General features: G+C 49.4%; 1 protein-coding gene across 1 annotated transcript in view; it reads left to right on the plus strand.

The window, feature by feature from the left end:
• The first annotated feature begins 6660 nt into the window (after nt 1–6660).
• NEMF (nuclear export mediator factor) overlaps nt 6661–24940 on the plus strand; it is a 199524-nt gene continuing 181244 nt past the window's right edge. Inside the window, exons 1-3 of the mRNA XM_078786744.1 lie at nt 6661–6780; nt 6901–6966; nt 13437–13505. Coding sequence (XP_078642870.1) covers nt 6908–6966; nt 13437–13505 — 128 coding nt within the window. The 5' untranslated portion in view covers nt 6661–6780; nt 6901–6907. The remainder of the gene's footprint in view (nt 6781–6900; nt 6967–13436; nt 13506–24940) is intronic.

Here is a 24940-nt window from a genome sequence, read left to right on the forward strand (position 1 = left end):
TTCATCGTCGACTTCGGCGGCCGGCCGGACCGGATTTCTGTGGACCGCCTCAAACCGGCGCACATGGACGTCGACCGACCACCACGGTTGGCCCTTCCTCCGCGGCGAGGCCGCCCCCCGTCCACAGTTCCCCCCGCTCGACCACCCACCACCACGTCGGACCCCTCCCCACGACCCTCCAGGGGTCGCTTCGGCCGGGTCATCCGGACCCCCCTTAAATTGACCCTGCCGGTGCAGGTCGATTCTGGAGGGGCGTGTGTAGCGGTTACCGCTGGATGCACACAATCGCCTTGCACCGGCCAGAACACGGCCAGACGCGCCTCTCCCGGGCATGCCCGGACTCACTGTTCCCGGGCACGCCCGAACCTCCCGGGCACGCCCGGTCTCGTCTTTCCCGGGCATGCCCGCTCTCGCCTTTCCAGGGCTCGCCCAGAGCGTCCGGGCATGCCCGCTATCGCCTTTCCAGGGCTCGCCCAGAGCGTCCGGGCATGCCCGCTATCGCCTTTCCAGGGCTCGCCCAGAGCGCCCGGGCACGCCCAGCCTCGACTTGCCAGGCCGCAGCCAAACACGCCCGGGCAGGTCCAGACTCGCCTTTCCAAGGCTCGCCCTTGACACCCGGGCATGCCCGGAATAGCTTTTGGCGGGCAAACTTCCCGACATAAATGTGTATATATATATTGCTGCCGGATAAACGGGCTTGTCAGAATACCTGAGCTGTTTTGTTTCAATAAAGCAACTCGGACGAATTCCGTCTTTGGTCGCGTCAATTCTTTCGACTCGCGTTGGAGCGCAGTTCCTTCACCACAACTTTTCGAGATATCCTGTTCACAGACAGATGGGTGAAAACATAACCTCCGTCCCCTTTCGGTGGCGGAGATAAAATATGACATGATCAATAAATATAGAGCATTTGCGGGGCGCATGGGTCTTGGTATGTCTGGCTTATGGATTCCCAACGACAGTCATTTGGAAAGGTACGGTATTCCCAACGAACAAGCGGATTGCCCAGCACCGGCTCGGGTAGCGGAAACAAGGGAGTAAGGAGACACGTTTGATAACTTTTTCAAGAACCTGAGGATCATGTAGACTGCCGAGTATGCCGATTCCGAAAACATTCTAATATATGTGATCATTGCTGGTATTTAGGAACCCAAGGTGCGGGAAAGGTTTCTGGACCAAGGTGAGGGAGGGACTCATACTAGCAAAGGTTCTGGAGATTGGACAACAGTTTGAGTTTGTCATGTATGCAGTGCAAATGTTCATCGTTGTATCCCTACACCGGGACCGGGTTGTATCCCTACGCCAGAGCTCGGATGGCGCTGCTGTGAATCGGGCCTTGATTGGCAGAGTGAATAAACGCGTACGACAATTGATCGCAGTTTGTCGAGATACTTTACATGGCGACGAGGATGGGATCAATTGTCGTACGCGTTTATTCACTCTGCCAATCAAGGCCCGATTCACAGCAGCGCCATCCGAGCTCTGGCGTAGGGATACAACCCGGTCCCGGTGTAGGGATACAACGATGAACATTTGCACTGCATACATGACATGTAAAGTATCTCGACAAACTGCGATCAATTGTCGTACGCGTTTATTCACTCTGCCAATCAAGGCCCGATTCACAGCAGCGCCATCCGAGCTCTGGCGTAGGGATACAACCCGGTCCCGGTGTAGGGATACAACGATGAACATTTGCACTGCATACATGACATCCTCCCCTTTAAGTCCAAAATTACCAAGAGCAATATACGTGCTAGATTTCCAGAATTGACATTTCAAAAGCAACATTTCCAAAACATGTGAAAATATGTGTGCAAACGGTTATGAGAATAATGAAAATACGTGAAAATAGAACATGTGTCAACGTGAAAAAAAACATCTTCAAAGATTCAACCGGTCGGGTGCTTTTCTCTCACGCATTGAGCGTCGCGGTGTACCAGTGGATACAGAGTCCGAGGTGATTCCTTTGGGTCGCGGTGTACCAGTGGATACAGAGTCCGAGGTGATTCCTTTGGTCTCCACGAAGGGTGTAGCGTTTGCAGAGGTTTTCGGGGCATCCGAGCTGGCTGGAGCGGCCACGACGATCTCCGGCAGTGGCGGGTCGAACTGTTGTCCTGACTGTGACGATGCTACAGGCTCCATCGACTCACAGTGACGGTAGGTTATGTGGTCCTGATGTCGACGAATTTTGCGGCCGTCCTGCAGGCGAATCACACTGGACAGTGGACCTGGCTTCTCGATGATGTCTCCCGGTAGCCACGTCGCACCTGCACCAAAATTTCGGGCAAACACTGGATCTCCAATGTTGATACATCGACTGTTGGACGTCTTATCGTGCACCAACTTTTGATTAAGCTGGCTCTGATAAACATTTGATGATATGTCTGGTTTGAGATTGTCAAGTGTCGATCTCAAGTGTCGTTTCATCAATAACTCAGACGGAGCTGCACCGGTTGTTGATTGTGGCGTGATGCGGTATTTGAACAGGAGACGAGACAGCTTTGTTTCCAGGGTTCCCTCCTGAAGTTTCTGCAATCCGGATTTGATGATTCCCACGGATCGTTCGGCCAAGCCATTTGAAGCCTGGTGATGTGGGCTGACAAACTTATGTTTGATGCCGTTCCGACGTGTGAACTTGGCAAACTCGGTACTGGAAAAACACGAACCGTTATCACTCACGATCATCCTGGGCAGACCATGAGTGGCGAAACAGCGTCTGAGTCTTTCGATGACAATGGCTGACGTAGTACCACGCGTCACATAGGCATCAATCCATTTTGTGTGCGCGTCCGTAATTATTAGAATCATGCTGCCGTTAATAGGCCCGGCATAATCGAGATGTAGGCGATGCCACGGTTCGCTGGGCCATTCCCAGGGATGCAGTGGCGCTTTCGCAGGTGTATTCCGGGTGCTCTGGCAGGGGTAACAATGTCGAACATGATGTTCGATATCAGCATCAAGATTCGGCCACCACACATAGTTTCTGGCGAGTGACTTCATCTTCACAATCCCGGGGTGACAGTCATGGATTTCATCCATGACCCTGGAACGCAGATTTTTCGGGATCACGACACGACATCCCCAGAGTAGGCAACCATTTTCCACGCTGAGTTCGTTTTTACGTGCTTTAAAAGCCGCAAAATCTGGGTCACCCTCAGGTAGCAAATGCCATCCAAGCTGTACAGCCTGGACAGTTCTGGACAGAACGGGGTCTCGTCGAGTATGAGTGCGGATCTGGCCAGAATCGACAGCACAATCTTCCAGATGATCCATCAGTGCGATAATGGATCCTGGTGTAGGCGAATCATCAACGGATTCTGGAAGGGGTAACCGACTCATGGCATCTGCATTTGTGATAGACGAACCGGGCTTATAACATATGGTGTAGTCATAAGCAGCGAGAAACAGGGACCAGCGGATGATCCTGGGCGGTAGTGTGTCAGATGTCGCCTTAGTTGGACCAAACAGACTGATCAGCGGCTTGTGATCAGTGCGAATCGTGAAATGATGTCCAAGAAGGTACTGGCGAAATTTGCCAACGCCGAAAACGATTCCCAATCCTTCCTTGTCAAGTTGGGAATAGTTTTTCTCTGCCGGGGTCAACGTTCTGGATGCAAATGCAACCGGTCTTTCTGTACCATCAGGCATCACGTGCGATAATACACTCCCCACTCCATACCGACAGGCATCGCATGTCAGCACAAGATCCTTCTCTGGATCAAAATGAACGAGAACATTGGACGATTTGAGCAGATCCTTAGAGGTCTGGAATGCTGATTGTTCACTAGACCCCCAGCTCCAGGAGACTCCTTTCCTCAAAAGCCGATAAAGGGGGCCCAAAACGTCGGTCACATTCGGGATGTAACGACCATAGAACTGAAGCAAACCGAGGTATGACTTCAATTCGGTCACATCTCGTGGAGAAGGAGCATCCTTGATAGCTCGGACTTTCTCATCTGTCGGGTGTAGACCCTCGGCATCAATCGTATGACCCAGGTACGTGACTGATGGCACCATAAACTTGCACTTGTCTCGACGCAAACGTAGGCCGGAGTCCGAAATCTTCTTCAGAACTCTCTCCAGGTTCTGTAGATGTTCCGCGTCCGTACGACCAGTAACCAGAATATCATCCTGGTAACAAACGACGTTGCGTTCGGCGGCAAACAAACTGTCCATGACACGCTGATAAATTCCAGGTGCAGATTTCACTCCAAAACTAAGTCGGTGGTACCTATACAACCCACGATGCGTGTTGATGGTAAGATACTGTTTCGAATTCTCGTCCAAGCAGAGCTGTAGATAGGCGGATTTGAGATCGAGTTTCGTAAAAGTCTTGCCTCCCGTGAGACGAGCATAGAGGTCTTCGATCCTCGGGATTGGATATTTATCCAATGAAGAACACCTGTTCACGGTCATTTTATAATCTCCACATATGCGGATGGACTGGTCTGATTTTATGACTGGAACGATGGGCGCCGCCCATTCGGCATACTGGATTTGCTCGATGATCCCCAGATTTTCAAGATGATCCAGTTCCTTGTCAATCCGCTCACGCAGGGCGAAAGGGACTGGGCGAGCCCTGCAAAATATAGGATTGGCATCCCGGTCAACCCTGAGTTTAGCCGTATGTCCTTTCAAGGTTCCAAGCTCATCCTTGAAGACATCCGGGTACGTATCCAGCACATTTTTGAGTGTGTATGCTGCGGTAGGAGAAACATTGGCTGCCCGGAGTTGATGAATGCTTTCCCACTTCAGTCGAATTATGCTCAACCAGTTCCTGCCGAGTAAGGAAGGGCCCTTTCCAGGAATGACGATCAGGGGTAGGTGAAACTCACGGTTATCGTAGCCCACCGTGACATCACATGTACCGCAGGGAACAATCTTCTCACCTGTATAGGTGGAGAGTCCATAGGTAGTAGGTTTCAGATGGGGTCGGTCAGCATCACTCCACAGGTTTGTGAAAACAGCATGGCTGATGAGCGAGACGGCCGCACCAGTGTCGACCTCCATTTGCAATGGTCGATTGTTGACGACAACATTGGCAAGAAGAGGGTCCCGCCTATGGTGAGAATCAATATGAAGCAGGTCATACGATTCTGAGTTGTCGGAAACAGAGCTCACCTGGTCAAGCTCGGGTTCCTCCGAACCGATAAACTGATGAATCTTGTCAGCAGCTTTTCCTTTTCCCGATTTGCGAGTGATGCAAGCTGGAGCAATATGGCCAGTTTTCGAACAGAAATGGCAGGTGGCATCTTTGAACCGACACGTCTCCGGAGGGTGCTTTCCGTTGCACCGAAAACAGTTGTTGTGGGTTTGAGACTGCACTGGCTTCTGACGAGGAGCCTTGTTCCAACGTTGTGGCTGAACATGATCCAACCGATTCACAGCAGGGCTGGTACCAGATGAGCGAGTGGCACCGATGCTTGTAGCGTTGCGTTCAGCACTTTCCATGGAAATTGCGGTGTCTCTGGCATTTTGGAACGTCAGTCTTCTCTCAGCAAGCAGGCGTCTACGAGTGCGGTCATCGGACATGCCAACCACCAGCAAATCACGAAGCATGTCATCAATCGTGTCCCCAAACTCACACAGATGTGACAGTTTTTTGAGGTGTGCAATGAAGTCTGCGATCGACTGACCTTGCTGCTGTCTGCACATGTAAAAATTAAACCGACACAGGATGACTGAAGGAGATGGGTTGCAATGTTCCTTCAAAGCGGCCTTGAGCTCTGCATACGTGAGCTCCTGGATTGTCCGAGGCCGAATCAGGTTTTTAACGAGTGTGAACGTCTCACCTCCGCAAACGGACAGGAAGACGGCCTTCATCAGGCCTTCGGTCGCAATGCCGTTCGCCTCGAAGTAGAAAGACAAACGCTCAGAATACGTGTCAAAATCCCCCTCATGAGGGTCGAATTCATCGATATGGCCGAAAGATGTCATGGTCTAGATGTTTACCTTCGTCGCCATGTAAAGTATCTCGACAAACTGCGATCAATTGTCGTACGCGTTTATTCACTCTGCCAATCAAGGCCCGATTCACAGCAGCGCCATCCGAGCTCTGGCGTAGGGATACAACCCGGTCCCGGTGTAGGGATACAACGATGAACATTTGCACTGCATACATGACAGAGTTGTCTCGCAAGCCAATTCGCATCGTCCGGGATGAAGATAACTTCCAGAGACCACCATGTTGTTAAGCGATGACGAGCGCTCCGTTCCGTTGGGTTGCTTACTTGAGCAGTTTGAATGAAGCAAGCTGCTTGTCAAGCGTTAGCAAGCTGCTTGTTAACGGAACACTCGTGATAGACCGATCAGCTTGCTATCGCTTGCCAAGCCGGCCGTTCCTTATGAACAATTTCGTTGGAGTGCATACTTGAATACTAAAGCCACTTGGCAAGCACTCCACAAGCTGATTGGCAACGGAACACACACTCCCCATTGTACGTAATAAATAGATGGCCCTGAGCTATCGATATTGGAGTTGACAGTCAGAAACGGAGTAAAATGGGAAATGAGGGAGATGGACAGAAGGGATTTCATCACTTTTACGTTTTATGTACATAACTAAATCCTCCTGTTGATGTTTATAAAATGTGTTTGTTCTCGTAAATATCCTGTTATTTAGATAAACATGCAATGCTTATATCCACATTATAACTTAGAACGTATAATCTCATTTCTTTAAGCTCAGATGTGGTTTCCCTCCTCGCGTTTTCACTTTTCCGTGTTTGTATTACGGAGTTTGATCGAATGTTTCAAGCGTGGGTGAAGCTGTGCGAAGTATGAATTCGTTGTTGAGGATAATTTATTCACCGTCAAACAGCAAGTCAAATGAAGCTGGCGAATTTGTGATTTTTTATTTTTAATCCTGTGGTTGTCTACATTGACACGTGTGTGCAGAGCGAGAATGAAGACGAGGTTCAGCTCGATCGACATCGGGGCTATGCTGTGTGAACTCGAAGCCAGGTGTGCTGTTGAGATTACCGTACCGGTGATAACACAATTGGCGATAGTAATCGAGCGTGGAGGCCGTGTGTGTGTGTGTGTGTGTGTGTGTGTGTGTGTGTGTGTGTGTGTGTGTATATGTATATATATATATCTCTCTCTGTGTGTATGTATCTCGCTGTGTGTGTGTGTATGTATCTCTGTGTGTGTGTGTGTCTCTGTGTGTGTGTGTGTCTCTCTGTGTGTGTGTGTATCTGTGTGTGTGTTTGTGTGTGTGTATCTGTGTGTGTGTTTGTGTGTGTGTATCTCTGTGTGTGTGTGTATCTCTGTGTGTGTGTATCTCTGTGTGTGTGTATCTCTGTGTGTGTGTATCTGTCTGTGTGTGTGTATCTCTCTGTGTGTGTGTGTATCTCTCTGTGTGTGTGTGTGTATCTCTCTGTGTGTGTGTGTGTATCTCTCTGTGTGTGTGTGTGTATCTCTCTGTGTGTGTGTGTGTATCTGTGTGTATCTCTGTGTGTGTGTGTGTATCTCTGTGTGTGTGTGTGTGTGTGTGTATCTCTCTCTCTGTGTGTGTGTGTATCTCTCTGTGTATGTGTGTGTATCTCTCTGTGTATGTGTGTGTATCTCTCTGTGTATGTGTGTGTATCTCTCTGTGTATGTGTGTGTATGTGTGTGTATCTCTCTGTGTATGTGTGTGTATCTCTCTGTGTATCTCTGTGTGTGTATCTCTCTGTGTATGTGTGTGTATCTCTCTGTGTATGTGTGTGTATCTCTGTGTGTGTGTGTGTGTGTGTGTGTGTGTGTGTATCTCTCTGTGTGTGTGTGTGTATCTCTCTGTGTGTGTGTGTGTATCTCTCTGTGTGTGTGTGTATCTCTCTGTGTGTGTGTGTGTATCTCTGTGTGTGTGTGTGTGTATCTCTGTGTGTGTGTGTGTGTATCTCTGTGTGTGTGTGTGTGTGTATCTCTCTCTGTGTGTGTGTGTATCTCTCTGTGTATGTGTGTGTATCTCTCTGTGTATGTGTGTGTATCTCTCTGTGTATGTGTGTGTGTGTATCTCTCTGTGTATGTGTGTGTATCTCTCTGTGTATGTGTGTGTATCTCTCTGTGTATGTGTGTGTATCTCTCTGTGTGTGTGTATCTCTCTGTGTGTGTGTATCTCTCTGTGTGTGTGTATCTCTCTGTGTGTGTGTATCTCTCTGTGTGTGTGTATCTCTCTGTGTGTGTGTTTCTCTCTGTGTGTGTGTATCTCTCTCTGTGTGTGTGTGTATCTCTCTGTGTGTGTGTGTGTGTGTGTGTATCTCTGTGTGTGTGTGTGTATCTCTGTGTGTGTGTGTGTGTATCTCTGTGTGTGTGTGTGTATCTCTCTGTGTGTGTGTGTGTATCTCTCTGTGTGTGTGTGTGTGTATCTCTCTGTGTGTGTGTGTGTGTATCTCTCTCTGTGTGTGTGTGTATCTCTCTGTGTGTGTGTGTGTGTGTATCTCTCTGTGTGTGTGTGTGTATCTCTCTGTGTGTGTGTGTGTATCTCTCTGTGTATGTGTGTGTATCTCTCTGTGTATGTGTGTGTATCTCTCTGTGTATGTGTGTGTATCTCTCTGTGTATGTGTGTGTCTCTCTCTGTTTATGTGTATGTGTGTGTGTGTATGTCTCTGTGTGTGTGTATATCTGAATGTGTGTGTGTGTGTATATCTGAATGTGTGTTTGTGTGTATATCTTGATGTGTGTGTGTGTGTGTGTGTGTATATCTTGATGTGTGTGTGTGTGTTTTTGCAGAAAAGGATTTAAAAAAGAAGTGGGTGCATCTGTATCAGTATCTGCCAATTCATGTTATATTAATGTTTTATATATGTGTGTATATATATTTAATATATATACACACTAGAATATAAGACCCATCGTTTTGTTGATGGAAATAACAATCTGCTGCGATGGCTAATCTATGGGGGGGGGGGGGGAGGGGGGGGGGGCGGAATAGGATTCCTGGGAGATCCTGCTCTTCATGCAGGGATAACCAACGTCACGTGTTGGCATTTTCAGTTTTGACACACATGTCCAATTGTCCATGTACACATAAAAAAATAAAATTGGATCACAAACACTCCCGTGAGTTACCTGAATCCACTGTAGTTGGATTCATTGAAATCTTTTGGCCAAGGCGATAATGGAAAAACCTATATCATGATAATGAACCTCATTATCACGATTATTGCGATAATATCACGATAATATAAATAATGTAATTAGTGCCTTGAGAACCATTTGGTATGCAATAACAATCCACATAAAAACAAACTGAACAGCCATAGAGTTACCTGTGTTCATAGTCTTTATTCCATAATTCTGTTGCAACTTGTTTAAAGTCAAACCTCATTTTGCTTGGACGAAATTGCTTTGCTCCTTTGCCCAGCGAGCAATTTGCAAAGCGTAATGCCACGTCTGTGTACATCCTTTGTCGGTGAGCAGACGTGGACATCATAACCAAGGTTAATTAATTTTAATGTGCCACATCCCATGGACCCGCTTTTCCCATTTGTCCCATCTGCCATTCGTAATTTCATCTTCATTTTGCTATTTCCCACATTTCTCTGTCACGCTGAATGCAAAACACACCGTCGAGGAGCCGTGGAGGATCTTGGATATGGAGTCTCGAGGAAAAAACCTGCACACCGTTTATATTTTACCCACACTGCTAATTAGCATATACTTGGAAAAAGGGTGTATCACAGCAGATATTGAACCTCGGTTGTAATCAAGATGCACAAAGTAAAGAGAGCTGACTGACCTTTGACATGGAATGGTTACCTCCGCCACCAAAGGTGGATGGAGGTTATGTTTTCACCCCTGTCTGTTTGTTTGTTTGTTTGTTTGTTTGTCTGCCTGTCTGTCCGTTTGCGAACAAGATATCTCAAAAAGTTGTGGACGGATTCAGACATAATTTGGTAGAGATGTAGCGTATGTGGCAAGGACTAAATGATTAGATTTCGCTGAAGATCTGGATTTGGATCCGGCTACTATAATTTTTTAACTGATTCTTCACCATTTGGAGATCGGGCCAAAAACGATACATAGCAGGATATCTCCAAAAGTTATGGACGGATTTAGACAAAACTTGGTGGACCGGTTGGGTGCGTGACCAGGAAGAATCGATTCGATTTTGGTGAAGATCTGAATATGGATTCGGATAAGAGAGTTATTTAATTTTTAAGTGATTCTTCACCCTTGGGTGAAGATATTCAGTTTGTATTTATGTGGATTATTATTGGATGCGAAATAGTTCTCAAGGCACTAATTACATTATTTATACTAGCAACGGTACCCGCCCTACGGGCGGGGCTTCAATTGGGAGGCCCAAATGAAAAGGCAAAATATCAGAAATTGAAGGCTTTTTTTATTTTCAACGATTCATATAAACATCCATTAAATCATATCACACGCAAATCATCAAAATCGAAACAGTATTTGTAGAATTTCAATAAAAGCCACATTACTGTTCATATCGGTAAATATTATTCCATCCTGTTTGTTAAAAAAACTGGAAAATTTGAAAAATTGGAAATTGGAAAAACAATATAGCTTATTTTACTCCAGGCGGTCACAGGATTACCCACCCAAAATTTCGTTGCGATAGATTCAGCCGTTTTTGTGGTACCTGGGAACGGACAGACAGACATTTGGTGAATTATATTAAGACTAGGGCATGCCCATACTATATATATATCTAAAATTATATCCCCCCCCTCTATTTACATGAAATGGTTTGGTCCATTCGCAAAGCCAAAGCGAACGGCTTGCGAGTACGGTGACAATCCCCCCCCTCTATTTACATGAAATGGTTTGGTCCATTCGCAAAGCCAAAGCGAACGGCTTGCGAGTACGGTAGAACCCCCCCCTCTATTTACATGAAATGGTTTGGTCCATTCGCAAAGCCAAAGCGAACGGCTTGCGAGTACGGGTAAATAAATCGCCATAGCTCGGTAACTACTTCTCCGATTAATATGAAACCTTGAAAAGGCACATCCTCAGGTCCCCAGCAATATACCTGGCAAGTTTCAAGTATATCGGACCCGTGGTTGTCGAGAAACAGCGGTCACAGACAAACGACACACACACATACACACACACATACACACACACATACACACAGAGATTACTGGAATTATAGATAGATTATCGTGATATCGCAATAATCGTGATAATGAGGATCGGGATAAAACCAACATATAGCAGGATATCTCAAAACGTTATCGACGGATTTGGACGAAACTGGGTGGACAGGTTGTGTATGTGACGAGGAAGAATCGATTCAATTTTGGTGAAGATCCGGATCCGGCTAGGATAATTTTTTAAGTGATTCTTCGCCATTGGGAGATTGGGCCAAAAACGATACAAAGCAGAATATCTCAAAAAGTTGTGGACGGATGATTTTGATTAAATGTGATGCTGTATTTTGATTAAATGTGATGCTGTATTGTGATTTTCTGGTCTACCACTGGGATGCAAAATGTAAACTGTTCACGTGGTGGAGGTATGCTCTCTACTGAGTGCCGTTCTAGTTAGATTCTGTGTCAGTTTTTTGCAATATTTGTCACGTTGGTCTAGTACTGAAGTCCATGCTCAGCAATGGCTTTTGGAAATTGAAGAACAGTCATGCCAATGTTGAAATACTTAAGGCAGGATATAATTATTACCCCGCACTCAAAGTGCAAAGCGACGATGAGCTATTGGTTCACTCTGTCTGTGTATCTGTCTGTCTACAGACAGCAGTATATGATCGAGGAATGACTTAATTTCAATTGAATTATATATACTGTATTTTAACAACGTGGAACACGAATTGGAATATGATTCTGAACACGAACCCCCAGTTTAACAGTACTTTGGCTCTAAATTTGGCAAAATGTATGGAATCCTGTTCGATCACACATGCACATAGAGGAGTAATGTAATTTTCTTGGTCTGTCTGGCAGTCAGACAAAATTGAAAATCATTCCAAACAGGAAACTTACTGTTTTTAGGGGCATTGTATAAGACACAAACAGGCATGAAGAGCTAATGTAACATGTTAAATGAGGTGGTGTAAAAGATGGTGCATCAATGGTGGTAAACTTCCAAAAATTGTTTAATTGTTTTTTTCTACAGCCTTTAAAATTCTTTTACACATTTTATTTCAATTGAATTATATACATGAACGCTAGAACACAAATCGCCTTGTTGGCACTTCCAAAAACCCTCCATTTTAGCAATAACTGGACAAAATATTATGCCATTTTACACCATTTCAACCAATCGTATTTGCTGCTCGTCCTCTTAAGGGATTGGGGATTATCGAGATTCGGACAAAATGGCAGCTCGTCGGAACATAGATCGTGCTCGGAATCTCAAAGCAAGAGTCAAAAAGACCCATCCCATGCCCTTTTTCTCAAGACTGAGGTGTTCTATAAACGCTGTAGTTGCCAAATCTGATCAGAAAAAAAGTAAACTGTGGAATAGTGCATTCCCTATCTGAAAGCTATTAACATGTGGTACAAAGTGTTAATGACAGTCCAAGCTATGCCTCGTCAAATATGGACAAACATCAAATTACCAATTGAGTGAAATTGTAAATTCATTGTTCTGCATATTTCCTTGTTGTCCCAATACTTTTGGTACATGTGTATATGTGCAATTGAAGTGGAAGAAGTTTCGGGAACTGAGTGGAGTGCTGACGAGGAAGGGAGTGTTGTTGAAGCTGAAGGGAAAGGTGTATGCTGCAATGCTGCATGTGTGAGAAGTGTTATGATTTATGGGAGTGAGACATGGGTAATGAACGTAGAGCAGCAACGAAGGCTGGAAAGGGTGGAAATGCGAATGGTTCGGTGGATGTGTGGAGTATCGTTGAGAGAGAGGAAGACAAATGATGAATTGCGAAAGATGATGGGAATAGAGCCTGTGATGGATGCTGTGAAGAGAAACAGGTTGAGATGGTTTGGTCATGTGTTGAGGATGGATGAAAGTGACTGGTTGAGAAGAGTGATGGAAATGAATGTAGAAGGAAGTAGAGGACGGGGAAGAGTGAGAAAGACTTGGCTAAAGCTGGTGGAAGAAGAAATGTGGGAAAGGGGGTTAACAAGGAGAGATGCAGAAAATAGGGCAAAATGAAGAAGATCGTCATGAGGCCTGCAAGGCTAACCCCCACTCTAGCAGGGAAAATGGCCTGTTGTTGTTGTGTAATGCCTGTTGTTGTTGTTGTTGTTTTTGTTGTTGCTGTATATGTGCAATTGCATGTGGAAACATTGTTTGTACGGTAATTCTGTTTTTTCAGGGATAACTTAGCTCAGTTGGTAGTGTGCTTTCCATTGAGCTTTGTTGGCTTGGTTTGTATGATTGAACATTAAATACTTAAACTGCCATTTCAGAGGGTGCTGTGAATGTTTTGTAATTCTTGTGTTTCTTTCCAATAGAAAACATAGCTACACAATGTTAAATTATTCAATGATCTTTATTTTGTTTCACAGGTTGCTCGGGTTGCGTGTTAATACTGTTTACGACATCGATAACAAGACCTACCTGATCAGGCTGCAAAAGTAAGGTCGCTGTATGGTTTTTAATAGACTGTACAAACACTTGGATTTGATAATGCTTTTGTTTTCATCTGATTCATTTGATGGTACAAAGTTCAGGGGAGCTTATGCGATGGCGCGTTGTCCGTCCGTCAGTCCGTCCGTCCGTAAACACTTGCAACTTCTCCGAAACCGCTGAAGGGATTGGGACCAAACTTGGTACAAAAGATATTTGTTGTGTTTGGACTAAAGTTTGTTCACGGCACTAAGAAAATCGAAGTCTAAGGGGGTCTACTGGGGGGTCAAAGTGGGTCCAGGTTTGACCCCCCCAAAATAGGTATTTGCTTTCTTCTCTGAAACTACACATACAACTCTGATGAAACTTCACCACAACCTTCACCACCCGTGACGTACCAAAGTTTGTTCACGGCATTAAAAAAATCTGCCCCTTTGGGCGTCTACGGTGGGGTTGCCCCCCCAAAATAGGTAACTTTAATCAGTGCAGTATACTGTTTATTCTACCAGATGAGCACCAGGGGTATTGCCCCTATGTTTTTTCTTTTCTTGTAGCGTTTACTTCTTGCACACTACTCTTAGACTTTCCATTGATTAGTTTGCAATGACATGTATGCACAGGCTATACTATTTACCCCGTGCACGTGGAGCGAAAAGCGCGGTTAAGCAATTGGTTCACTTCTGTCGACAAACGTCAATTTATGATCGAGGAACAACTTAATTTCAATTGATATTATGCTACAAGAATTGGAAAATGTATCGGAAAACGAACCTGGAGTTTAGCACTGGCAGTATTTTGGCTTTAAATTTGTCCCGATCGCGAATGCGCAGAAAGGAGTGAGATTTTTTTTTACTTTGTCAAACAAAATTTAAAATCATCAAAAAAAGGAAATTTCCTGTTTTTATGGATGTCATGAAGGACACAAACAACAGACATGAAGAAGTAATGTAACGTGTAAATATAGTCAGGTTCACTATGTTTTTTCGTTCAAAATTTTTGGAGATTAGCAAAACTATACATTTTTGGAATATTCAGAGCATGAGAAATCCAATAATTAATGTTGGCATTTGTGTAGACACCTGCATGGCCGCCATTTTGGATTTTCAAAATGGCCGCCATAAAATACATAATTTGCCCTATCTCGGCTTCTAGTCAACCTAGAATCTTATTTAAATATGCTAGTCCTATGTTTTCTGGGTCAGGAAAACCATTGGTGGGATCATTAGACTTCTAATCCTAACACTTGCTTCACTTTTAGGACTTTCCAGATGTTAGTGATACTGTAGCGGCTACCGCTGGGTATACACAATCGCCTTGCACCTACCGAGGACGCGGAGCGATCACCATGCCGGGCTCGTCCAGGACGCCCGGGCATGCCCGCTCTCGACTTGCCAGGCGACGCCCGGGCGCGCCCGGGCATGCCCGCTCTCGACTTGCCAGGCCTCGTCCGGGACGCCCGGGCGCGCCCGGGCATGCCCCTCTCGACTTGCCAGGCCTCGTCCAGGATGCCCGGGCACACCCCCTCTCGCCTTTCCCGGGCAAACGCTCCGGGATAATGTGTATATATATTGCTGCCCGATAAACGGGCTTTTCAGAGTACCCGAGTTGATTTGACACAATAAAGAAACTCGGACGAATTCCAGCTTTTTGTCGCGTCCATTCTTCCGATTTACGTTGGAGGAGCACAGCTCCTACATTGGTGACCCGACATGGACACGGTAGTTACCCTCAAACTGCCTACCTTCTGGGAGGCTCACGCGGCGGTCTGGTTCGCCCAGGCGGACTCCCTGTTCGCCCTGCGAGGCATCACGGCCGACGACACCCGCTTCCACCATGTGGTAGCAGCGCTCGGCTCCGCCACCGCGGCCCGCGCCCTGAGCCTCCTCGAGAGCCCGCCAGCCGCTGACAAATACGACGCGATTAAAAAGCTCCTCCTCGACGCTTTCGCCCTCTCATCGGCGGAACGCGCACGGCGCCTGCTCGACCTGCCCGAGCTCGGCGACATGCGCCCGTCCGAGCGAATGGACTACATGCTTTCGCTGCTCGGCGAGCACTCTCCGGCATTCCTGTTCCGGGAGCTTTTCCTCCCTCAGCTGCCCAGCCAGGTACGCCTCGCCCTGGCAAGCACGACGATCACGGATCCCCGCGCCCTCGCCAGGGAAGCCGACAAGATCTCCGCGGCAGGCCAACGCATTGGAGCAGCGACCTGGAGCCCACCGCCGTCCGAAGCAACGCCCATGGCGCCCGAGCACCCGGCACGGTCGACGACCGAACTGCCGACGCAATTGGCGGCCGCTACGCCGCGCCGACCACCTCCAGCACGACGACCGGGGCCTCCACCTGACCAGTCGTGGTGTTATTATCATGCCAGGTTCGGACAGAAGGCCCGGACATGCCAACCCCCATGCACCTTCGGCAAGCCGGGAAACGGCCGGGCCGGCGTTCATTACCAGCCATGAGCGCCGGCCACACGGGCAACTTACTTTTCATCAGGGACAAAGCGTCCGGACAGCGCTTCCTGTGTGACACCGGCGCCCAACTGAGCGTCATACCCACCTCCGATCAGGACAGGCAGTCCGCGGTTTGCGGCCCCTCCTTGGTTGCGGCCAACGGATCGGCCATCCGCACCTTCGGCCCGCGCAACGTCACCCTCTGCTTCGGTGGCCAACGCTTTAATTGGACTTTTGTAACCGCAAACGTGCCCATGGCTCTGCTAGGCGCCGACTTCCTCTGCGCACACGGACTGCTGGTGGACGTCCAACGGCGTCGCCTCATCAACGCCGAGACCTTCACCTCCCTGGCATGCACATTGAGCAGCTCCGCTCCGACCGAGCTGGTATGCGCCCTCCCGGCGGCGAACTAGTTTGCTCGCCTGCTCACGGAGTTCCCGGCCCTCACGCGGCCGACGTTTTCGGCCGTCGCAGTACGACATGGGATCGAGCACCACATACCAACCACGGGCCCGCCAGTCTACGCCAGAGCCCGCCGCCTCGACCCAGCCAAGCTCGCCATGGTCAAAGCCGAGTTCGACGCTTTGGAACACCTCGGCATCGTGCGGCGCTCCGGTAGCGCGTGGGCTTCGCCACAACACATCGTCCCAAAACCAGGGGGAGGCTGGCGCCCATGTGGCGACTACCGCCGCCTTAACGACGCTACCACCCCCGACAGGTATCCGATCCCGCACATCCAAGACTTCTCCGCCCGTTTGGCAGGACGGGTCATTTTTTCAAAATCGATTTAATACGGGGATACCACCAGGTACCTGTCAGGGCGGCCGACGTCCCAAAAACGGCCGTCATCACGCCGTTCGGCTTATTCGAATTCCTGCGAATGCCGTTTGGCCTCAAGAACGCGGCTCAGGCGTTCCAGCGCTTGATGGACGGCGTGCTGCGCGACCTGCTGTTCCTCTTCGTTTACCTGGACGACATCCTCGTCGCCAGCACGTCCCGGGCCGAGCACCTCCTCCACCTCCGAACACTGTTCGGGCGCCTCAGCGAGCACGGCCTCATCGTCAACCCGGCCAAATGCCACTTCGGCACGACGGCCGTTGATCTTTTGGGCCACCACATCACCAAGAACGGGGCCGTGCCGCTGCCAACCAAGGTCGAGGCCATCACCACGTTTCCGCGTCCCCGCTCCATAAAGGCCCTGCAGGGATTTTTTTTTTTTTTTTTTTTTTTTTTTTTTTTTTGTATACAAGATCGAGGCTCGTGAAAGAGCGAACATTAATCACACACAAAGACAAACCGACACATAAAACATATAACATCGGGAGCGGTAGACAAGATGGGGAGAGAGGGGGAAGGACACAAACACAACATTTGAGAGCAGGGACCGAGAGACATGGAGACATCGAGAGATCTGAGAGAGGGCGAGGGCTTTGGGGGGGGGGGGGGGGGGCATGGGAAGGGGGCGGTGGGAGAGGTATAAAACATATGGACACTGCCAGGACTTCCAGGAAAGAAGTTGGAATTTCAAACAAGGTGGATCTGGGGTGAATTAGCGGGGGTAGAAAAGATCAAGGTTTTGGATGGGGGAAGATAAGAGATGGTGGTGAACAGCTGTTTTAAAGACCTGGAGGGAGGAGTGGGATTGAAGGGAGTGAGGGAGTTTGTTCCAGAGGCGGGAGAAAAGAGGAATGAAAGAGTGAAGGTGAGCAGAGAGCCGAGATTTCGGCAGTTTAACCATCAGAGGGTTGCTGGCAGATCTTGTGCGACCTGTAGGAATATTTGGGGGACAGAGCACAGAGAGAGCTGGGGGTGCAAGGCCGGAGAGGAGTCGGTAGAAGACAGAAAGACCACCTACCTGCCTGCGGTGAGTGAGTGAAAGGCCCTCAGAGATAGCTTCATCGCGGGAGATTCCAATAATTCTGAAAGCTTTGGTTTCAACAGCGTGAAGCCGAGCTAGGTGTGAGGCAGGGGCACCGGCCCATAGGGGAGAACAGTATTCCATTGAGCTGCGGATGAAAGCCTTGTATGTGGTGAGGAGCTCAGGTGTGCCGAGGAAGGACTTCGCACGACGGAGGATGCCCAGTCGGCGACTGGCTTTGGAGGCCAGCTTGGAAATGTGGTTTTCCCAAGAAAGATCATGGCAGATAGTGAGACCCAAAATCTTGAGCGACAGAACTTCTTGGAGAGGATTGTTGAGAAAGTAGATGGGAGGGTTGTCCAGTCGATCTTTTCGGAGAGACATAGTAAGAGTGTGAGATTTGTCAGGATTGAAAGACATGTTCCACTTGTTTGACCAGTCTGTGATTTTGTCCAGGTCTTCAGAGAGTGAGGAGGCAGCAGACTGCCGATCTGAGGGAAGAGGCATGGAGCGGCAGAGAGTGGAGTCATCAGCAAAGAGATAGAGAGGATTTTCGAGAGAGTCAGAGAGATCATTGATGAAGACCAGAAAAAGCACGGGGCCCAGAACACTGCCTTGGGGAACTCCAGCCTGAACAGGAAGAGGAGATGAGAGAAACCCATTCAGGGCCACACGTTGACGACGACTAGAGAGGAAGTCCGCCAGCCATGCGTGGAGATTTCCATGGATACCAAAGGAGGAGAGTTTGGTGAGCAGAGCGGGGTGCCAGACCGTGTCGAAGGCACGTGATATGTCGAGGGAGACAGCTCTAATTTCCTGTTTGGCATTGAGGACCTCCATCCATTGTTGAGACAGCAGAAGCAGCATGTCCAGAGTAGAGTGACCTGGTCTGAAACCAAATTGATGATCAGAGATCAAGCCATTGGAGAAGAGGAAAGATTTCATATCCGAAGCAATGATGGATTCCATGACTTTGCTGATAATTGGGAGAAGGCTGATTGGTATGTAGTTGCTAGGATCTGTTTTTGCACCTTTTTTGTGCAAAGCGGTGATGTTGGCTGATTTCCAAGCAGATGGCAGTTGACCTTGAGCAAAAGAGAGGGTGAAGAGAACAGAGAGAGGGTGAGATAGAGCAGCAGAGCAGGATTTTAGGACCCGTGGGCTGATGCCGTCGGGTCCAGTTGCAGAATCAGAGTCGAGGGTTGACAGAAACTTTTCCACCTTGTCAGGAGGAAAGGACACGGAGTCCAGGAGCAGCAGGGTACGACTGCGTATGGTGGGTACAGAGAGGGATGGGTTTGGGACACAAGATTTAGAGGCAAACACAGAGTTGAGGCATTCAGCTTTTTCACGTGCGGAGTCAGCTGTGTAGCCGTTTGAGGTAAGGGAGGGGATGGAGGGGGAACAAACACCAGAAACGGATTTGACCAGACGCCACCAGGATTTGGAAGAGGGAGACAGATAAGAGAGTTCGGTCTTGAGAATGGAGAGATATTGTTTCCTGGCTCTCCTGAGGGTGGACACACACTTGTTTCGGGCTTTGTGAAAGGAAATGAGATTTCCTTCCGTTGGATTTGCTTTCCAGGAGACTAAGGCAAGTTGTTTCTGGGCAACAGCCTCACCACAAGATTCCGTGTACCATGGACGGGAGGAAGGGTATGACAACTGAAGACGAGATGGGATAAATCTGTGCATGAGAGAGAGCAATTTACTTTGGAAGAATTCCCAGGATGAGTTGATGTCAGAGGTGGTAGAGATGGGAGACCAGTCCAGATGATTGATGGCTGCTTGAAGACCGTGCCAGTTGGCCTGAGTGAAATGCCAGACTCGTCGACGCTGAGCAGGCTCCCTGAGGATGGTCAGAGAGATGTCCACTTTAACAAGGACATGATCAGATGATCCGATCGGAGCAGAAGAAGAGAAGCAGACATTTTCAGGGAAGTTAGTCATAACCAAGTCCAGAAGAGAAGATGTTCCGTTGACTGAGATCCGGGTCGGGAAATTGACAGATTGTGTCAGTCCCAGTGAGTCGCAGAAGTCCTTTGCTGAGGAGCCATGGCTGGTGAGAGAGGTACCCACACCCAGCCAACTGGCATGATGACAGTTGAAATCACCACATATGAGGAAGAGAGAGTTGGGATGAGTAGATAGAAGTTGGTCCATATCATCAGACAGCGAGATGTAGATGGAGTCATCACTGTTTGGTGGACGGTACAACACACATATGAACAAGAGGTGGGAGCGAAGGGGAAGCCGTAGCCAGAGGTATTCCTGGGGGTGAGGTGGAGAGAGTGCAGTGCAGGGCGAGTGAGGAAGAGAGTTTTTGATAAAGATAGCAACCCCGCCTCCAGGACGAGGCTCAGGTCTATCATACCGGAGGAGGGAGTAGCCCGGGAGAGATACTATGGAATCAGAGACATCATAAAGGAGGAAAGTTTCTGTTAAGCAGATCACGTCTGGTTTGACAGAAGCAACCTGTATGGAGAGATCAGTTAAGTTTGAACGAAGGCCCCGGATGTTTGAGGTCCATACCGTTAATGAAGAGGAAGGGGGAGCATCAGATACAGAACAGGGGGGAGGAGGGGTAGGGTAAGATGTGGAAGAGGTGGAAGAGGTAGGGAGAGCTGATGAAGGTGTGTCAGAGATTTCAGAATAGCTCGGAGAAAGGGAAGGATGGGGCGGACAAAAGGTTTGATGGTGATTGGGTGAGCCACAATGAGGTGTTATTTGAGGAGGGGGAAGAGCGAGGCAGAAGGTTGGGGGAGATGGAGGTGAGAGTTTGAAGGGGGAAGAAGCGGGAAGGACGCTTTGAGGAGGGGGAGTGAGAGGGGGGAAATTGAGAAGCAATGAGGGTGGGGAGATTTGAAGGGGAGGGGTGAGGGGGGAGTTTGGGAGGGAAGGGACAAGGGGAGGGATTTGAAAGGGATGGGATATGGGGGAGATTTGGAGGGGAGGGGTGAGGCAGGAGTCTAGGAGGGGAGGGGCGAGGGGGCGTCTTGGCGGGGAGGGGTGAGGGGGTAGTTTAGGAGGGAGGGGGCAAGGGGGGAGATTTGAAAGGGATGGGTGATGGGGAAGATTTGGAGGGGAGGGGTGATGGGGAAGATTTGGAGGGGAGGGGTTATGGGGAAGATTTGGAGGGGAGGGGTGAGATTGGATTTTTGAAAGGGTACGATTTATGGGAAACGAACATTTATTGCAAAATGAGTTTCTTGTGACCTTCGAGTTAAAAATACGTTTAAGGACGCTGGATGGAGGATGGAGTGCAGGAGAGTTTAGGGAATGTAGAAAAAAGGCACTATAGGAGATGGATATTTTTTTTGGGATGAATTGATTTGGTGAGCAAGTCGAAAGCAGCCTTTTAAAGAAGAAGAAGAAAAAGGTGTTATAAAATATGACGGAATACATAACTTGAGGGGAAAGTGTAAACATTGAAGGTTAATGAGTGAAAACTATCTATGGAAATGGGGGAGAAACACGTGGTCGAAGAACGAACGAACGAATAAGAATGAATAAACGAATGAGAACAGAGAAGGAAATGTTTTTTTTTTTTTTTGTTGTTTTTTTTGTTTTTTTGAGTTGAGATTTACACAAGGAAGTAGGCTATGGGTGAAAAGACTGGGAATACAGAGAACGAAAGTTATTGGATCACAAACGACGGACCACTGAGAGAAAAACAAAGCCTCAAGGTTGTACAGTGCACACTGTACAAGGCCTCAAGACACGACACGAATTAACACGATTTTCAATACAGGTTTGAAAGATTTGCACCGAAAAATCTTCGTCGGCACACAATATACGTACAACACCATAAATAAATACAGTTTTAACGAAAATACAAATGGGAACAATCACTTAACTTCGATTTCAAATCGTTCGCGACGCGGCAAAGGCCTTGCTCGCGACACAGCAAACAGACGATCAATTTATGAAAGATAAACCAAAGATAAACCTCCGCCGTACATGAGCAATGGGTGAACGGGGTTTGGCAGCCACTCGCTTTTTTCAGCCGGCAACTCCGGCCGAACGAGCTCAAATATAGCACGTTTGACCGTGAGCTCCTCGGTCTACACCTGGCCGTTCGCCATTTCCGCCACCTCCTGGAGGGCCGACGCTTCACGGCGTTCGTCGACCACAAGCCGTTGGTTTACGCAATGGCCAAGAGTTCCTGGGAATGGTGAATTTCTATCACCGCTTCGTGCCCCGCGCTGCTCAACTCACGCGGCCCCTCTACGAAGCCCTCCGGGGCAAGCCGGCCAAGCACGACGTCGTCTGGTCCGCAGCAATGGACGCGGCCTTTAAAAGCTCAAAGCGGGCCCTCGCCGACGCAACACTGCTCGCTCACCCGGTGCTCAACGCTCCCATCGCCCTCACCACGGATGCCTCCGACTACGCGGTGGGCGCCGTACATGAGCAATGGGTGAACGGGGTTTGGCAGCCACTCGCTTTTTTCAGCCGGCAACTCCGGCCGAACGAGCTCAAATATAGCACGTTTGACCGTGAGCTCCTCGGTCTACACCTGGCCGTTCGCCATTTCCGCCACCTCCTGGAGGGCTGACCCTTCACGGCGTTCGTCGACCACAAGCCGTTGGTTTACGCAATGGCCAAGGTCACGGAGCCGTGGTCGGCCCGCCAACAGCGCCACCTCTCCGCCGTGTTGGAGTTTACCACGGACATCCGGCATGTCGCCGGCAAAGACAACGCCTTGGCCGACTGTCTTTCTCGGGCCAGCGCGAACGCGGTCCACCTCGGTGTGGACTTCACGCTTATGGCAGCGGACCAAACCACCGACACCACGGTGCAAGCCCTCCGGGCGGCGGACACGGGCCTCCGCCTGGCCGACATCCCCTTCGCGGACACTGTCCTGCTCTGCGACGTCTCCCAAGGCCAGCCTCGCCCCATCGTGCCCATTACCTGGCAACGCCTCATCTTCGCCTCTCTCCACGGCCTTTCCCACCCGGGCCGGAAAGCTTCCCAGAAGCTGGTGTCGGCGCGATTCGTCTGGCACGGCCTTCGACGGGTCGTCCGCGATTGGACCAGCACCTGCACAGCCTGCCAACAGGCCAAGGTCCACCGACACACCCAGGCCCCGCTGGCACCTTTCACCGTGCCCGAACGACGTTTCGACCACGTCAACGTGGACCTGGTGGGCCCCCTCCCCCCATCACGGGGTTTCACACACCTGTTCACCATGGTGGACAGGACCACCAGGTGGCCGGAGGCCGTTCCCCTCGTCTCCACCACCACCGCCGACGTGGCGCAGGCTTTCATCGCCACCTGGGTCGCCCCCTTCGGCGCACCGGCGGACATCTCGTCGGACCGCGGACCGCAGTTCACCTTCGAGCTGTGGGGCATGGTCGCCCGCAACCTGGGGGTCAAGCTCCACCGTACTATGGCCTACCACCCCCAAGCCAATGGGTTGTGCGAGCGATTCCACCGCTCCATGAAGGCCGCGCTCATGGCCGGCTTTCAGGACGGCGGTTGGGCCGACCGGCTGCCGTGGGTCCTTTTGGGCCTCCGCACGGCCCCCAAGGAGGACCTCCGGGCGTCCACCGCCGAGCTTGTCTACGGCCAGGCGCTACGCGTCCCGGGCGAATTCGTGCCCGACGCTACCAGTCCCTGGTCCGCAGCTCACCAGCGCTCAGACCTCCAGGAGACCGCCCGGCGGTTTGCCCCCGTGCCAACGTCCCACCATGGTGACCCCCAGTCCTACGTCCCCCCAGCACTTCGCACAGCGGAGTACGTTTTTGTGCGTCATGACGCACATCGGGGGCCACTCCGGCCGCCGTACGACGGGCCCTTCCGGGTCCTGCGACGGGACGACAAGTCGTTCGTCATCGACATCGGCGGCAGGTCGGACCGGATTGCGGTGGACCGCCTCAAGCCGGCACACGTGGACATCCACCAACCGCCACGGTTGGCCCTTCCGCCGCGGCGAGGCCGCCCCCCGTCCACGATGCCCCCCACTCGACCGCCCACCACCACACCGGACCCCCTCCCACGACCCGCCAGGGGTTGCTTTGGCCGGGTCATCAGGACCCCCCTTAAATTGACCCTGCCGGTGCAAGTCGATTCTGGGGGGACGTGTGTAGCGGCTACCGCTGGGTATACACAATCGCCTTGCACCTACCGAGGACGCGGAGCGATCACCATGCCGGGCTCGTCCAGGACGCCCGGGCATGCCCGCTCTCAACTTGCCAGGCCTCGTCCGGGACGCCCGGGCCCGCCCGTGCATGCCCGCTCTCGACTTGCCAGGCCTCGTCCGGGACGCCCGGGCATGCCCGCTCTCGACTTGCCAGGCCTCGTCCAGGACGCCCGGGCACGCCCCCTCTCAAACGCTCCGGGATAATGTGTATATATATTGCTGCCCGATAAACGGGCTTTTCAGAGTACCCGAGTTGATTTGACACAATAAAGAAACTCAGACGAATTCCAGCTTTTTGTCGCGTCCATTCTTCCGATTTACGTTGGAGCACAGCTCCTACAATACAAAAAATATTCCGCATATTCAGCATATTCCTGAACGGTATAGACCTAGTAGATCCTGTGTATAGGACTTATAGTTCAATCTGATACAAGCAAGGCTGCTTTCTTGCTTTATAAACCCATACCTATAACTTTAAAGGACTTGCAATATCATGTATTGTGTAAAACAGTTATATCGCAAATATAAAGACAATGGTTTTCAATTACCTTTGTTTGTTGCTTTTCTATAATCCTGAGCACTATTTTGAGGCCTTTATTGGATTCTTTGACCCAGAAAACATGGGATTAGCATATTTAATTAAGTTTCTAGGTTGACTGAAGCCGAGATAGCGCAAAATATGTATTTTATGGTGGCCATTTTGAAAGTCCAAAAATGGCGGCCATGCAGGTGTCTGTGCAAATGCCAACATTGATTTTCAGATTCTCCATGCTCTGATGATTCCAAAAATGTATAGGTTTGCTAATCTCCCAAAATTTTGAACGAAATTATATTTGTTAACATAGTGAACCTGACTAATAACGTGGTGTATAAGGCACTGACTGCATCAAGGGCGATGAAGTTTCAAAAAAATTCCAACGACCTTTGAATGTTTTATTTTAAGTGAATTATATACTTGAACACTAGAACACAAATCGCCTTCTTTGCACTTTC

The sequence above is a fragment of the Myxine glutinosa genome, chromosome 11, assembly GCF_964187855.1.
Source record: "Myxine glutinosa chromosome 11, kmMyxGlut1.1, whole genome shotgun sequence".
NCBI lineage: Eukaryota > Metazoa > Chordata > Myxini > Myxiniformes > Myxinidae > Myxine > Myxine glutinosa.